Source organism: Balaenoptera borealis (assembly GCF_965194805.1).
Source record: "Balaenoptera borealis genome assembly, chromosome: 2".
Taxonomy (NCBI): Eukaryota; Metazoa; Chordata; class Mammalia; order Artiodactyla; family Balaenopteridae; genus Balaenoptera; species Balaenoptera borealis.
In genome coordinates, this window is record NC_138867.1 from 174461815 (window position 1) to 174479389 (window position 17575).

General features: G+C 42.2%; 2 protein-coding genes across 3 annotated transcripts in view; one reads left to right on the forward strand and one right to left on the reverse strand.

Annotated features, from left to right (window-relative positions):
- LOC309624703 (olfactory receptor 7G1-like) overlaps positions 1–17575 on the forward strand; it is a 220844-nt gene that overhangs the window by 47678 nt on the left and 155591 nt on the right. The gene's annotated exons all lie outside the window — the stretch shown is intronic.
- Positions 55–17575, reverse strand: part of LOC309624702 (olfactory receptor 10H1-like) — an 88656-nt gene continuing 71135 nt past the window's right edge. Inside the window, exon 4 of one of the 2 annotated variants that reach the window (XM_082383093.1) lies at positions 55–9434. In XM_082383093.1, the coding sequence (XP_082239219.1) occupies positions 7864–8970 (1107 nt within the window). In that variant the 5' untranslated portion in view covers positions 8971–9434 and the 3' untranslated portion in view covers positions 55–7863. The remainder of the gene's footprint in view (positions 9435–17575) is intronic. The other variant, XM_082383094.1, reaches the window with a different exon arrangement.

Genomic DNA, 17575 nt, shown 5'->3' on the forward strand with positions numbered 1-17575 from the left:
ATTTATTTATTTTTGGCTGTGTTGGGTCTTCGTTTCCCGTGAGGGCTTTCTCTAGTTGCGGCAAGCGGGGGCCACTCTTCTTCGCAGTGCGCGGGCCTCTCACTATCGCGGCCTCTCTTGTTGCGGAGCACAGGCTCCAGACGCGCAGACTCAGTAATTGTGGCTCACGGGCCTAGTTGCTCCGCGGCACGTGGGATCTTCCCAGACCAGGGCTCGAACCCGTGTCCCCTGCATTGGCAGGCAGATTCTCAACCACTGCGCCACGAGGAAAGCCCCCTAAGAGCCTCTTAAACCACAGGTGGGCAATTGTAGCCCACCATAAACTGGAGTGTGCAACCTTGGGACATTGATGGAATATTTCTATAGATTCCAGATTTTAAAGTTTTGAACTCGTAGGAATTCCTGAGTTACTCTTTCACACTGATCCTGAGATGATCCCCTCCCCTGGCAACAAAGAAAGTCTAGACAAGAATATAAGCTAGGTTCTTTCATTTTCTTCATTAAAGTCAACTCAACCTCTGAGCCTACTAATAACCAAATGGAAAGAAAACCTGGAATGTGATTGGGTATCCACAATGAGTGGGGCACTCAATGTCTTATGCTAACTTATTATGATTCATTAGGCTATCAGCTTCCTGAGGTCAGGAAATCTGTCCATTTGCCCACCGTCACACCCAGCACCAGCATAGTACTTGGAAGATATAATTGATTAACTGATATTTCGTGGGTGGACCAGTGTAATCCACAGAATACTATACAAACCAGAATGTCGGCTTGTAATGTTTACTATGAGAAACCTCACTGCCCTCCAAAGCAGTGGGAAACAGTGTGTGAAAAGCTGTGTTGAGGTCAGGATAATCTGAGTTTAAATCTTGCCTCCCTAATTAGATGGATATCTAATTAGATTGAAACCTAATTAGATAGACATCTTATATATTCCACATCTGAGTAAATAATGGAATGTTCAGAGCTGTGACATTTAAGACTGTAAACCTTAGATATATCCATTAATAATGGACGGTTAAACAAATACTGGTTCATTCATAAATGGAACACAAGTCAGCCATTAAAACCATTCAGTCCTTGGACTTCATCAGCATCCTCTCTCCCTGGCGATCCCACCTAGTACCATGTGTTTATGTACCTTATGCACACAGGTGATCCCCAGATTCTTATATTTATTCCTATCCAACTGCCTATTCAATATCTCCAAGTGGATATCTAGTAAGCATCTCAAACTTAATGTATCCAAACCTTGGATGTTCTTGTTGACATTATCATACTTACTTTTTCTCTCTCCCTCCCTCACTTTGTCCATCCCTCCCTCCCTTCCTCTGTTCTTTTCCTCTCCTTTTCTCTCTTTTCCTCTTCCACTCCCTCTCTCTCTCTCCCTCCCTCTTTTCCCCTCTCTTCCCATCTCCTTCTCCCTCTCTCTCTCTCTCCCCACCACCCTCTCCTTCACACACACACACACACACACACACACACACACACACATCATTCTCCCACAGTCTTTCTTATCTAAGAAAAGAGAAACTCAGATTTCAATTCCTTGGAGTCTTTTCTGCTCAAATATCATAGAGCCCTTCTTTAACCATACTACACAAAATAGAAACACCCCTGGCCATGTCCTACCTCCCTGATCTGCTTTACTTGTCTCCCACGTGCTTATTACCTCCTGACATGTATCTGCTTAATGAAGTCTGTCTCTGCCAACTGGAATGTTGCTCTGAGGAGGTCAAGGACTCTTGGTTCATTTTGTCCACTGCTGTATTCCTACACAGCATATGGTAGGCTTTCAAAAATTTGTTAACTAAATTAATTTAAAAGAATGAAGGTAACAGTTAGGTGCTATTTTTCCCATCCAATCGGATGGACAAAAAATTTTCAAACTTATTAACACTGTTGGAGTGGGCATGGGGAAATTTGCTCTCATGTGTTGCTGTGTGTCCGTAGGCAGGTCAATTCCCTTCTCTGAGCGCACCCTGTAATGATGAAAAAGCACCTACCTTCTAAGACAGCTATGAGACTGAAGTAAGACAATGTTTGTGAAGGGCTTAGCATGGTGCCTGGCACATGGATATGCTCAATAAACAGTAATTAGGATGATATTATAATTTCAAGTTTTGCTTAATGAGCTTGGAAACAGAGGCGTTGGTTGAGGAACTGTTCAGTTGTCCACCAACTTTGACTATCACCTGGGTTATCAATGTGGCCAAAGGAGTGGGACCTCAATGGAGAGCATTTTTGTCTAGAAGGGGGTGCTGTTGGCAGAAGTTCTACACCAACTGAGCTTCCTGACCTCCCCCTTTCTCCCAGGATCCCCTTCTACACAAACAGCCTCATTTCTACGGCTACTAGTCTCTAAGTGTGGTCTCCACAACTCATCTCTATGGCAACAGCTGATGGGCAGGGAGACAGGTGATACCTTGCACTCTAAAGAGAAAAGAAAGAGTTGCTCAGAATTGTAAATAGGGCTGTGCAGTGGGTAAGTGATGAAGCAAAGTGGCTTTGGTTAAATCACATGTAATCTCTCAGCCTCAGTTTCCCATCATTAAAATAGGTTTAATAATAAGGTAGCCACCTCTTAGGATAGTTCTGAGAATTAAATCATATCTAGGTAGGGCAATTGACAGTGACTGGCAACCAATAAGCACTTAATAAATGCCAGATTTTTAAGATTTATTTAATAATTAATTGTCTTCTGTGTGTTAAATCCTGTGCTAGTTTTGGGAGTACAGAGATGGGTCTGTTGCTAGCCTCTCTCTTGGAAGAGTTTACACAGTGCTTGGTGGAAAGACACACAGAGAAATGTCAGGGCTCTCACCAAGATATGGCCCAGGTGCTAAGGGCCACAAAAAGGGGTGTGACTCTGCAGCTTGGGATCATCAGCCAAGTCTTCCCTCATTTCTGTCCTCAAGTGGCTCTCAGAGCCTCCAGAGGACACTTGGAAGTTTCTGTAGACATTTTTGATTATTACAACTGAAAGAGGAGGAGATGTGTTACAATATCTAGTGGGTAAAGGTAATGGTTGCTGCTCAACATCCTGCAATGCACAGAACAGACCCCACTGCAAAGAATGAGCCAACCTCAAGTGTCAACCGTTCCAAGGATGATAAACCCTGCTTACTTACTTAACAAACATTTATTGATTATCTACTGGGTGCCAGGCATGTTTTCAGATGCCACTGGGGATTCAACATGGAACTGATTAGATGTGACACTGATCTCAGTGCTTGCAGCTGAGAGAGGAAGATGTGGCTATTAAACAAATAATCACACTAATTAATATATATGATACATTGTGATAAAAGCTATGAGGAAAGAAAGAAGTTGCTATGAGTGCTTATAATAGGAGTGGTGACTCAGTCTGGGGAAATCAGGGAAGGCTTTCCTGAGGAGGTGACATTTAAGGTCACACCTATGGATGTGTAGGTTATGCCAGCGGAAGGGTATTCCAGGTAGAAGCAGTAGCATGGGCAAAGCCTGAAAGGTCTGAGTGTGCTTGGTTTATTGTAGGAATAACCAGGACGTTAGAGAGGCTGAAGAGCTGGGGAGGGCTGGGGTGTAATGTTGAAGATGAAGCATGGACCTGACAACAGGAGAATTTGTACTGTGTCCCAAGGGTATAAACAGACAGGTGATTTTTCAAGTTTTCCCTTTACAAAGATCCTTCTGGCTGCTGGGCAGAGACAGCTTGTGGGGGTTGAAGGTGGAGGAGAAGAAAAACATCCTTGAGGAGGGGACTGGACTTTCATCCACAAGCACGGCTGTCAGGGTCAACACTGGGGAAGAGCAGAACAATAGAAGAGAAGGCAACAGGTTGCATCACTCAGGACGGTCTTTGACTTGAGCAGTTAGCATGGAAGCCCACGGTGGCTCCATTAGCACCAGGAGGGGGGACCCCTAAAGTCTGGAGATCTCTCCATCAGCAGCCTTTCTCTGTGCTCCAGGCCCTTTAATCACCTCTCTGGGCTCTGGCCCCACCTTGAGGATACCAAAGCATGTGGCATAGCGGGTACCATTAGTAAGGAATGGCAAACAGCTAGGAATGCAGGCGGTGGAAGAACATAAGAAAGTGGAAACTGAATAATAGAGGGGAGGTGAGGACAGGCCCTGGGGGGACGGGGTGGTCCTAGCCAACACTAGTGGGCAGAGGGGCAGGGCTGTCTTCACTCCTGTGATGGGAGGGTCATCACCCAAAGATGCTGATTGTGTTTACACTGACGTTTTGGCATTTATCTCTATTTTCCATCACCAGATAAGTGACTGATGGCTTCAAATTTATGAACTGTTGCAGGGAAAATAAAGGCAAAGTATTTTCGGGGGTTGGGGGAGATAGGGATGTCTAGCAGTATCAAGACTAGGGTCAGGCAAGTGAGACACTCACATTGACAACTAAATTTAGGGGGTCACCACAAAATTCAGTAATTAAGATAAATCATATTTTATGCAATATTTTACAAAATCAAAATTAATGCAAAAAATTCATGATGAACAATATATCAACATTTTAAATAAAGACAGGAAGCAGCACTGCAGTTTCACGACCCTGCCTCATTCTTCTAGCCCTGACCCAGCCCTTGGGTCTAGAATATGCCACTTAGAGAAACAACATACATTCACTAAGTTCAACTTCTTTGGTCATTTTAAATTTACAATACAACTAATAGTAAATAAAGTAAAGGAGTAAAAATATGGTTTATTTAAATTTCAGAAAGTGTTGTCATTGGTCAATCAAAGTAGAGTAAGTTGATTTTTTCTATTATGACCACAGGGAACCACACTGGCACTTCTTGGATATAATTCAGAAGTCACCTTTGCTGTCAGTTCCTTCATATTCACATAGTCTGACTCTTACATATTTCCCGGGGCAATTGGTATATTCAAAAAGTCTCCAGATCTGTGATTTGCCAAAGAGCACTGGCTACACCTCAAGGCTTGTGCTGGCCACTTAAACATTCCTTGCACGTGACAGCTTCAAGAGGGGCAGTCCTTATATCTGGTATTCCTTCACCATGTATAGGGGAAGCAAAGGATGTCCCCAAATATTGCTAATTAACTGTCTTAAGTCTTCTTAATATAACCCAGGAACCTGGCTTTAAAAGGATTCAGTTCTTTTTGTTTTGTTTGTTTGTTTGTTTTAGCTCAAGCAACTTCATATTTAAACATGACACTCTTTTCCATATTAATACCACCGCTAAGGAAAACCAAACACAGAATGCCTATAGCCTGTTTTTGTCAAGGTTAGGTTATGTCTCCTCAGTCCTCTCACATTGGGTGTTTCTTCCTAACCCCCTGAGGTCAGCATATTTTCAAGGTCTGGGCTTATTTCATTTGGTGCCTGCTAAAACCGGTCTTTTCTTTCCAATCCAGGTTTTCATCCCTTCCTGGAACAGCTGGCCTCCTCTCCTCATAACCCCTGAGAAGTGTATGCTTCTGAGCCCCAGCTCCAACTTAATGAATTCTAGCTTTTTTCCACTTCAGGAGAAAGATTTAGCTAGCAGACTTAATCTCTTTATATCTCAATTTCCTCACCTTGAAAATGGAACTAATAATCTGGCCTCCCTCGTGGAGTAAAAGAACTGATGTGTGTAAAGCATTTAAGACCTTACCTGTCTTTATCCATCAGGGAAATGCTAATCAAAACCACAATTAGATACCTCTAGAATGACTACAATCAGAAAGTTAGATAACAACAAATGCTGGTGAGGATGTGGAGAAATTGGAACCCTCATACGCTGCTGCTGGGGATGAAAAATGGTTCAACCTCTTTAGAAAAGAGTCTAGCAGTTCCTCAAATAACTAAACATAGAGTTACCATATGACCCATCCATTTCACTGAAAGGTATATACCTCCCAAAATGAAAACATAGGTCCACGCAAAAACTTGTACATGAATGTTTATAGCAGAAACACTCCTGGTGGCCAAAATGTGGAAACAACCAAAAAATGTATCAACAGATGGATGGATAAACAAAATGTCATATATCCAAACAATGCAACTTTATTCAGCTATAAAAAAAGGAATGAAATTAGTGATACATGCTGTGACATGGATAAACCTTGAAAACATGCTACATGAAAGAAGCCAGACACAAAATGATAAATATCGTATGACTCCATGTATATGAAATGTCCAGATAAGTCAAATCTATAGAGACAGTAGATTCGTGGTTGCTTAGGACTGGAAGGAAAGGAAGAAAGAGAGGTGATAGCTAAAAGGTACAGCTTTCTTTTGGAGGTGAGGAAAATGTTCTAAATTCGCTGTGGTAATGACTACACATATCTTCATATGGGTATGTTATATGGTATGTAAAGTACATTTCAATACAGGTATTTTTTTAAAGACCATAATAGCTGATGATAAATGCTCAACAAATGGGAAGCTGTTATCTTCATAACTATTAAAAAGAAAGGAAGAAAGGGAGGAAGGAAGGAGGGAGAGAGGGAAAGGGGGAAGGGAGGGAGAGAGAGAGAGAGAGGGTGAGACAGAAAAGCTACCTCTGCCTCCAACTCAAATATGTGGCTTCATATTTGAGCTAAGGATTCTTTAGAGCAGTGGTTCCCAAAGTGTCATCCTCAGACCAGCTGCAGCGTCACCTGGGAGCTTGTTAGAAATGAAGATTCTAGAGTCCCCCTTGCCCAACCACACAGACCTACTGAATTAGACACTCTGAGGTGGGACCCAGCAGCCTGATTCTGATGTGCCCTCAAGTTGGAGACCCATTACTACAGAAGACTCACTCAGCCCACCCCATTCTACATCCATGAACCTACCTGGCTTCTTGATTTTGGACAAGTACCAAACCTCACTGTGTCCATTGCCTCATTTAAAAATGTAGCGTAACCCAAAGCAGCTACCTGATTCTGCCTGAGCACTTCCCTTGAAGCAGGCCCAGCCTGTGGATGCATCCCCCCAATCTATCTGACTCCACAACCCATGAAAGGGAAATGGATTTTTATTGAGGATTTCAAGGGCGTCCAGAAAGGGGATTTACATCAGGTACTTTATGGCAACCTTATTAACCTTATAAAATGTCCATTTATGTCCCTGCTCTTTCCCTGTATTTCTTCACCAGCCACTGGGTCCATCATCCCCTCCTAGGTCCCCATCAACTGCTAGCAATCTGGTTTTTCTACCTGTTCCTCCCTTATTCCTCAAACCAGCCACCACTTCATCTTCCCTCTCCCATGTCTTCCCCCATCTCTTTCCATATTGTTTATCTTAGAAGGAGAAGTTCAGATCCCCTCTCTCTTCTTTCTATAATTTGTATCCTTAGACCTATCATTCACTCAGCCAAAAAAAGCAACTCATAGGAGAAGACACCCTACCTCCAAAAATGTGAAGACTTGAAATGAAAAACAACAACAGTCAACAATGCTCTCCTTCCCTCAATATGATACATGAGAGAGATGAGTTCTCCAAAGCATAGAGTGAAGTTCTTGATACACAGCAAGCACGAGATCAATGTCGCTGTTTATGTCATCATTGTTTTAGGTAGAGCAAGCATCCCTCCTTCACACAGTGAAGATAAATTATGCACGCAGGTTCCCCAACACAGGACATGGGCGTCCCCTCTTTCGTGCTGCTCTCAGGCACAGTAAACAGGAGGAAGTTGACTCACAAGGTCAATATTGGGGAGATTGTGACTCCAGTGAATGCAGGAGGAATGACGTCAACCAGGCTGGGGGAAAGGAGAGAAAGCAGACATCTAATATTTATAGAGAAGTTGCTGAGTGGGGACGAGTGGAAATTCACAAACAGGAATCATCACCAGTGCAGCACGATTATTCCCATTTTACAGAGGATAGACTGAAGTGCCTCTACGTGCCACATCTCCTGTTACAAAATCTGCCATTTCAGGAGCTATGGAGAAAGAATTTGTTGAGGAAGGTCTTTTTCATGGCATTCTTCAGCTCCTTGTTCCTGAGGCTGAAGATGATGGGGCTGAGGAAGGGAGTGAGGACTGTGTAGGTGGTGCCCATCAGGGTGTCTCCTTCCAGAGACTGGGGACCCTTGGGCTTGAGGTAGATGACAGAGGCAAAGCCATAGTGCACGACCACCACGGTGAGGTGGGACGCACACGTGGAGAAGGCCTTGTGCCGGCCCTCGGCTGAGGGGATCCTCAAGATGGCGGCCACGATGGAGGCATAAGAGAGGAGGATGAGGAGACAGCAACCCAGCAGGACAGTGACACACACCAGGCCCACACCCATGGCCACGGTGGAGACGTTGTCCCCACAGGCTAACGTCGCTAGAGGTGGCATGTGGCAGAAGAAATGGTGGATCACATTGGGTCCACAAAAGGTGAGGTAGAAAATGGCTGATGTCACCACTAGCCCCATGACTGAGCCTCCAGCCCAGGACCAGGCCACCAGGCAGGCACAGCCACGGGGACTCATGAGCACGTTGTAGTGCAGGGGGTGGCAGATGGCCACGTAGCGGTCGTAGCCCATGACAGTGAGCAGGAAGGAGTGGGTGAAGCCAAACGTGAGGGAGAAGAACATCTGGCTGGCACAGGCCCTGAGGGCGATGGTGTGGTGGGTGGAGAGCAGGTCGGCCAGCATGCGCGGGATGATGGCAAAGGTGTAGAGGACCTCGGAGATGGAGAGGGCGCACAGGAAGAGGTACATGGGCGTGTGGAGGCGGGGCTCGCTCCAGATGGTGGCCATGATGAGCAGGTTCCCCAGCAGCGTGAACAGGTACATCGGCAGGAAGAGCAGGACGAACATCAGCTGAAGGTGGGGGAAGGTGGAGAAGCCGACGAGGATGAATTCAGTCACTGCTGAGAGGTTGGCTCCCTGCATGAAGACTGTGCCTGCAGTGAGGTGTGACACGCAGAGGTCAGCTACTGGGTGGAGGAAGGTCATCAGCTTCCACCATTCCTGGCCCTGCCCAAGGGGCTGCTCCTGATAAATGACAGGTGGCTTTGGTTGAGTTCCTACTCTGTGATTTAATCCTTTCATCAATGTATTGGGGGAGGTGCTGCTTTTATCACTCTGTTTTGAGTATCTTGAGAATACTCATTGAGAATATTGGGGTGCAGAGTCTAAGCAACTTGTTTATGGCAAAGCTGTTGAAATGGCAGAGCCAACACCTGAACGCATGGCTGGCTGTCCCCAAAGACTCTTCCTTTCTATCCTTCTAGGTTGCTTGCAAAAATGAAAATGTTCCTTCATCAGACCTTCCAGTCATTGCTGCTCTGCCCTCCTGCTCCCTTCTGATAAATCCTGTTCTTCCCAGAGCTGCAGATACCACAAGACATACCTACCCTATGGTATCTCTACCTTAACATGGATCAATCCGATTCTTCCTCTGGAGTTATTCATGCAAGGCATCCGAAGCAGGAAACTGTTGAAATAATGTTCTGGTTGTTTTCCAGATCTCATGCAGCCCATCTGTACGTTCTGAGGCAATGCAACATAGCCATCTGACAAAGGGGTATGGGAGTCAGCTGATTGATTTTGAATCCCTGCTCTGCCCACTGTGTAAACTTGAGCAATTTCTTCACCTCTCTACACCTCCATTTCTCTCTACCTGCCTCAAAGAATGGTTGTGAGAACTAAATGAGTTATTCTTGGACTGTGACCTGGAAAACAATAGGTGCTATCGATGATAATTAAATCAATACATTAAGTGAGCAAATGTACATAGTCTGTGCTCAGTAAATAACGTCAATTTAATGAGATTTCAATGTCTCTTTATGAATAAATAACTTACCTATTTTAATGTGATCTTTTTTATTAGGCAATATCAAGTTTAAAAGGCAGTTAACCGCTAATTTACTTTCCATCGCTATGGATTAGCCTGCTCTGGATAATTCACCTAAATGGAATCTACACTATGAGACCTTTGGGGTGTGGCTTCTTTCACTCAGTATGACGTTTTCAAGGATCATCCATATTGTAGCATGTATGAAGAACTTCATTTTTATGACCAAACAATATCCCTTAATGGATAGACTAAATTTTTTTTACCCATTCACCCATTGTTAGACATTTAGGTTATTTCTGTTTTTTCACTCATGTGAATAGTGCTACTATAAACATTCATGTAGGAGTTTAAAGCATATCAGTGGTTGACAGCAAGATCCTTTTTGACCCACCTCCTAGAGAAATGGAAATAAAAACAAAAATAAACAAATGGAACATAATGAAACTTTAAAGTTTTTGCACAGCAAAGGAAACCATAAAAAAGACAAAAAGACAACCCTCAGAATGGGAGAAGATCTTTGCAAATGAAGCAACTGACAAAGGATTAATCTCCAAAATATACAAGCAGCTCATGCAGCTCAATAACAATAAAACAAACAACCTAATCCAAAAATGAGCAGGAGACCTAAATATTCATTTCTCCAAAGAAGATACACAGAATGCCAACAACCACATGAAAGGATGCTCAACATCACTAATCATTAGAGAAATGCAAATCAAAAGTACAATGAGGTATCACCTCACACCAGTCAGAATGGCCATCATCAAAAAAATCTAGAAACAATAAATGCTGGGGAGGGTGTGGAGAAAAGGGAACACTCTTGCACTGTTGGTGGCAATGTAAATTGATACAGCCACTATGGAGAACAGTATGGAGGTTCCTTAAAAAACTAAAAATAGAACTATCATACGACCCAGCAATCCCACTACTAGGCATATATCCCGAGAAAACCATTACTCAAAAAGAGTCATGTGGAGAGGAACCAAGATGGTGGAGTAGAAGGACATGCTCTCACTCCCTCTTGCAAAAACACCAGAATCACAACTAGCTGCTGGACAATCATTGACAGGAAGACACTGGAACTCACCAAAAAAGATACCCCACATCCAAAGACAAAGGAGAAGCCACAATGAGACGGTAGGAGGGGTGCAATCACAATAAAATCAAATCCCTTAACTGCTGGGTGGGTGACTCACAGACTGGAGAACACATATACCACAGAAGTCCACCCACTGGAGTGAAGGTACTGAGTCCCATGTCAGACTTCCCAACCTGGGGATCCAGCAACGGGAGGAAGAATTCCTAGAGAATCAGACTTTGAAGCTTAATGGGAATTGATTGCAGGACTTTGACAGGACTGGGGGAGACAGAGACTCCACTCTTGGAGGGCACACACAAAGTAGTGTGCACATCGGAACCCAGGAGAAGGTGCAGTGACCACAGGGGAGACTGAACCAGACCTACCTGCTAGTGTTGGAGGGTCTCCTGCAGAGGCGGGGGGTGGCTGTGGCTCACCGTGGGGACAAGGACACTGGCAGCAGAAGTTTTGGGAAGTAATCCTTGTGGTGAGCCCTCCCAGATTCTGTCATTAGCCCCACCAAAGAGCCCAAGTAGGCTCCAGTGTTGGGTGGCCTCAGGCCAAACAACCAACAGGGAGGGAACCAAGCCCCATCCATCAACAGTCAAGTGGATTAAAGTTTTACTGAGCTCTGACCACCAGAACAACAGTCAGCTCTACCCACCACCAGTCCCTCCCATCAGGAAGCTTACACAAGCCTCTGAGATAGCCTCATCCACCAGAGGGCAGAGAGCAGAAGCAAAAAGAACTACAATCCTGCAGGCTTTGGAAAAAAACCACATTCACAGAAAGATAGACAAGATGAAAAGGCAGGGGGCTATGTACCAGATGAAGGAACAAGATAAAACCCCAGAAAAACAACTAAATGAAGTGGAGATGCAACCTTCCAGAAAAAGAATTCAGAATAATGATAGTGAAGATGATCCAGGACCTCGGAAAAACAATGGAGCAAAGATCGAGAAGATGCAAGAAATGTTTAACGAAGACCTAAAATAATTAAAGAACAAACAAACAGAGATGAACAATACAATAACTGAAATGAAAACTACAGTAGAAGGAATCAATAGCAGAATAACTGAGGCAGAAGAACGGATAAGTGACCTGGAAGACAGAATGGTGGAATTCACTGCTGTGGAACAGAATGAAGAAAAAAGAATGAAAAGAAATGAAGACAGCCTAAGAGACCTCTGGGACAACATTAAACACAACAACATTCGCATTATAGGGGTCCCAGAAGGAGAAGAGAGAGAGAAAGGACCAGAGAAAATATTTGAAGAGATTATAGTCAAAAACTTCCCTAACATGGGAAAGGAAATAGCCACCCAAGTCCAGGAAACGCAGCAAGTCCGATACAGGATAAACCAAAGGAGAAACATGCTGAGACACATAGTAATCAAATTGGCAAAAATTAAAGACAAAGAAAAATTATGGAAAGCAGCAAGGGAAAAACAACAAATAACATACAAGGGAACTCCCATAAGGTTAATAGCTGATTTCTCAGCAGAAACTCTACAAGCAAGAAGGGAGTGGCATGATATACTTAAAGTGATGAAAGGGAAGAACCTACAACCAAGAGTACTCTACCCAGCAAGGATCTCATTCAGATTCGATGGAGAAATCAAAAGCTTTACAGGGCTTCCCTGGTGGCGCAGTGGTTGAGAGTCTGCCTGCCAATGCAGGGGACATGGGTTTGAGCCCTGGTCTGGGAAGATCCCACATGCCGCACAGCGGCTAGGCCCGTGAGCCACAATTACTGACCCTGCGCGTCTGGAGCCTGTGTTCCGCAACAGGGGAGGCCACGGTAGTAAGGGGCCCGTGCACCGCGATGAACAGTGGCCCCCACTTGCCACAACTGGAGAGGGCCCTCGCACAGAAACGAAGACCCAACACAGCCAAAAATAAATAAATTAATTAATTTAAAAAAAAAAAGCTTTACAGACAAGCAAAAGCTAAGAAAATTCAGCACCACCAAACCAGCTCTACAACAAATGCTAAAGGAACTTCTCTAAGTGGGAAACACAAGATTAGAAAAGGACCTACAAAAACAAACCCAAAACAATTAAGAAAATGGTCATAGGAACATACATATAGATAATTACCTTAAACGTGAATGGATTAAATATTCCAACCAAAAGACACAGGCTTGCTGAATGAATACAAAAACAAGACCCATATATATGCTGTCTACAAGAGACCCACATCAGACCTAGGGACACATACAGACTGAAAGTGAGGGGATGGAAAAAGATATTCCATGCAAATGGAAATCAAAAGAAAGCTGGAGTAGCTATACACATATCCGATAAAATAGACTTTAAAATAAAGAATGTTACAAGAGACAAGGAAGGACACTACATAATGATCAAGGGATCAATCCAAGAAGAAGATATAACAATTATAAATATATATGCACCCAACACAGGAGCACCTCAATACATAAGGCGACTGCTAACAGCTGTAAAAGAGGAAATCGACAGTAACACAATAATAGTGGGGGACTTGAACACCTCACTTACACCAAATGGACAGATCATCCAAAATGAAAATAAATAAGGAAACAGAAGCTTTAAATGACACAATAGACCAGATATATTTAATTGATATTTATAGGACATTCCATCCAAAAACAGCAGATTACACTTTCTTCTCAAGTGCGCACGGAACATTCTCCAGGATAGATCACATCTTGGGTCACAAATCAAGCCTCAGTAAATTTAAGAAAATTGAAATCATATCAAGCATCTTTTCTGACCACAACGCTATGAGATTAGAAAAGAATTACAGGGAAAAAAACGTAAAAAACACAAACACATGGAGGCTAAACAATACGTTACTAAATAACCAAGAGATCACTGAAGAAATCAAACAGGAAATCAAAAAAAACCTAGAGACAAATGACAATGAAAACATGACGATCCAAAACCTATGGGATGCAGCAAAAGCCATTCTAGGACGGAAGTTTATAGCTACACAAGCCTACCTCAAGAAACAAGAAATATCTCAAATAAAATATCTAACCTTACAACTAATGGAACTAAAGAAAGAAGAACGAACAAAACCCAAAGTTAGCAGAAGGAAAGAAATCATAAAGATCAGAGCAGGAATAAATGAAATAGAAACAAAGAAAACAATAGCAAAGATCAATAAAACTAAAAGCTGGTTCTTTGAGAAGATAAACAAAATTGATAAACCATTACACACTCATCAATAAAAAGACGGAGAGGACTCAAATCAATAAAATTAGAAATGAAAAAGGAGAACAGACACCACAGAAATACAAAGCATCCTAAGAGACTACTACAAGCAACTCTATGCCAATAAAATGGACAACCTGGAAGAAATGGACAAATTCTTAGAAATGTATAACCTTCCAAGACTGAACCAGGAAGAAATAGAAAACATGAACAGACCAATCACAAGTAATGAAATTGAAACTGTGATTAAAAATCTTCCAACAAACAAAAGTCCAGGACCAGATGGCTTCACAGGTGAATTCTATCAAACATTTAGAGAAGAGCTAACACCCATCCTTTTCAAACTCTTTCAAAAAATTGCAGAGGAAGCAACACTCCCAAACTCATTCTATGAGGCCACCATCACCCTGATACCAAAACCAGACAAAGATACTACAAAAAAAGAAAATTACAGACCCATATCACTGATGAATATAGATGCAAAAATCCTTGACAAAATACTAGCAAACAGAATCCAACAACACATTAAAAGGATCATACACAATGATCACGTGAGATTTATCCCAGGGATGCAAGGATTCTTCAATATACACAAGTCAATCAATGTGATACACCATATTAACATATTGAAGAAGAAAAACCATATGATCATCTCAATAGATGCAGAAAAAGCTTTTGACAAAATTCAACACCCATTTATGATAAAAACTCTTCAGAAAGTGGGCATAGAGGGAACCTACCTCAACATAATAAAGGCCATATACGACAAACCCACAGCAAACATCATTCTCAATGGTGAAAAACTGAAAGCATTTCCTCTAAGATCAGGAACGAGACAAGGATGTCCACTCTCACCACTATTATTCAACATAGTCTTGGAAGTCCTAGCCACTGCAGTCAGAGAAGAAAAAGAAATAAAAGGAATACAAATTGGAAAAGAAGAAGTAAAACTGTCACTGTTTGCAGATGACATGATACTATACATAGAGAATCCTAAAACTGCCACCAGAAAACTACTAGAGCTAATCAATGAATTTGGTAAAGTTGCAGGATACAAAATGAATGCACAGAAATCTCTTGCATTCCTATACACTAATGATGAAAAATCTGAAAGAGAAATTAAGGAAACACTCCCATTTACCATTGCAACAAAAAGGATAAAATACCTAGGTATAAACCTACCTAGCGAGACAAAAGACCTGTATGCAGAAAACTATAAGACACTGATGAAAGAAATTAAAGATGATACCAACAGATGGAGAGATATACCATGTTTTTGGATTGGAAGAATCAATATTGTGAAAATGACTATACTACCCAAAGCAATCTACAGATTCAATGCAATACCTATCAAATTACCAATGGCATTTTTTACAGAACTAGAACAAAAAATCTTAAAATTTCTATTCAGACACAGAAGATGCCAAATAGCCAAAGCAGTCTTGAGGGAAAGAAATGGAGCTGGAGGAATCAGACTCCCTGACTTCAGACTATACTACAAAGCTACAGTAATCAAGACAATATGGTACTGGCACAGAAACAGAAACATAGATCAATGGAACAAGATAGAAAGCCCAGAGATAAACCCATGCACCTATGGTCAAATAATCTATGACAAAGGAGGCAAAGGTATACAATGGAGAAAAGACAGTCTCTTCAGTAAGTGGTGCTGGGAAAACTGGACAGCTACATGTAAAAGATTGAAATTAGAACACTCCCTAACACCATACACAAAAATAAACTCAAAATGGATTCGAGACCTAAATGTAAGACCGGACACTATAAAACTCTTAGAGGAAAACATAGGAAGAACAGTCTTTGTAATAATTCACAGCAAGATCTTTTTTGATCCACCTCCTAGAGTAATGGAAATTAAAACAACAATAAACAAATGGGACCTAATGAAACTTCAAAGCTTTTGCACAGCAAAGGAAACCATAAACAAGACGAAAAGACAACCGTCAGAATGGGAGAAAATAGTTGCAAACGAGTCAACGGACAAAGGATTAATCTCTAAAATATATATACAGCTCATGCAGCTCAATAACAAAAAAACAAACAACCCAATCCAAAAATGGGCAGAAGACCTAAACAGACATTTCTCCAGTGAAGACATACAGATGGCCAAGAAGCACATGAAAAGCTGCTCAACATCACTAATTATTAGAGAAATGCAAATCAAAACTACAATGAGGTATCACCCCACACCAGTTAGAATGGGCATCATCAGAAAATCTACAAACAACAAATGCTGGAGAGGGTGTGGAGAAAAGGGAACCCTCTTGCACTGTTGGTGGGAATGCAAATTGATACAGCCGCTATGGAGAACAGTATGGAGGTTCCTTAAAAAACTGAAAATAGAATTACCATATGATCCAGCAATTCCACTACTGGGCATATACCCAGAGAATACCATAATTCACAAAGACACATGCACCCCAATGTTCATTGCAGCACTTTTTACAATAGCCAGGACATGGAAGCAACCTAAATGCCCATTGACAGACGAATGGATAAAGAAGTGTGGTACATATATACAATGGAATATTCCTCGGCCATAAAAAGGAACGAAATTGAGTCATTTGTTGAGATGTGGATGGATCTAGAGACTGTCATGCAGAGTGAAGTAAGTCAGAAAGAGAAAAACAAATATCGTATATTAACGCCTGTATGTGGAACCTAGAAAAATGGTACAGATGAACTGGGTTGCAGGGCAGATGTTGAGACACAGATGTAGAGAACAAATGTTGGTCACCAAAGGGGGGAAACCACAGGGGGGTGGGGATGGTGCTGTGCTGAATTGGGCAATTGGGATTGACATGTATACACTGATGTGTATAAAATTGATGACTAATAAGAACCTGCTGTATTAAAAAAAAAAAAAAAAAGAGTCATGTACCACAATGTTCATTGCAGCACTATTTACAATAGCCAGGACATGGAAGCAACCTAAGTGTCCATCGACAGATGAATGGATAAAGAAGATGTGGCACATATATACAGTGGAATATTACTCAGCCATAAAGAGAAACAAAATTGAGTTATTTGTAGTGAGGTGGATGGACCTAGAGTCTGTCATACAGAGTGAAGTAAGTCAGAAAGAGAAAAATAAATACCGTATGCTAACACATATATATGGGTTCTGAAGTACCTAGGGGCAGGACAGGAATAAAGATGCAGATGTAGAGAATGGACTTAAGGACACGGGGAGGGGGAAGGGTAAGCTGGGATGAAGTGAGAGAGTGGTATGGAAATATATACACTACTGAATGTAAAATAGATAGTTATTGGGAAGCAGCCACATAGCACAGGGAGATCAGCTCGGTGTTTCGTGACCACCTAGAGGAGTGGGATAGGGAGAGTGGGAGGGAGATGCAAGAGGGAGGGGATATGGGGATATATGTATACGTATAGCTGATTCACTTTGTTATACAGCAGCAACTAACACAACATCGTAAAGCAATTACAGTCCAATAAAGATGTTAAAAAAAAAAAGCATATCAGTGGTTGCCATGGGCTGGGGTAAGGGGAGAATGGAGAGTGACTGTTAATGGATATGGGGTTTCCTTTGTGGGTGCTGAGAAG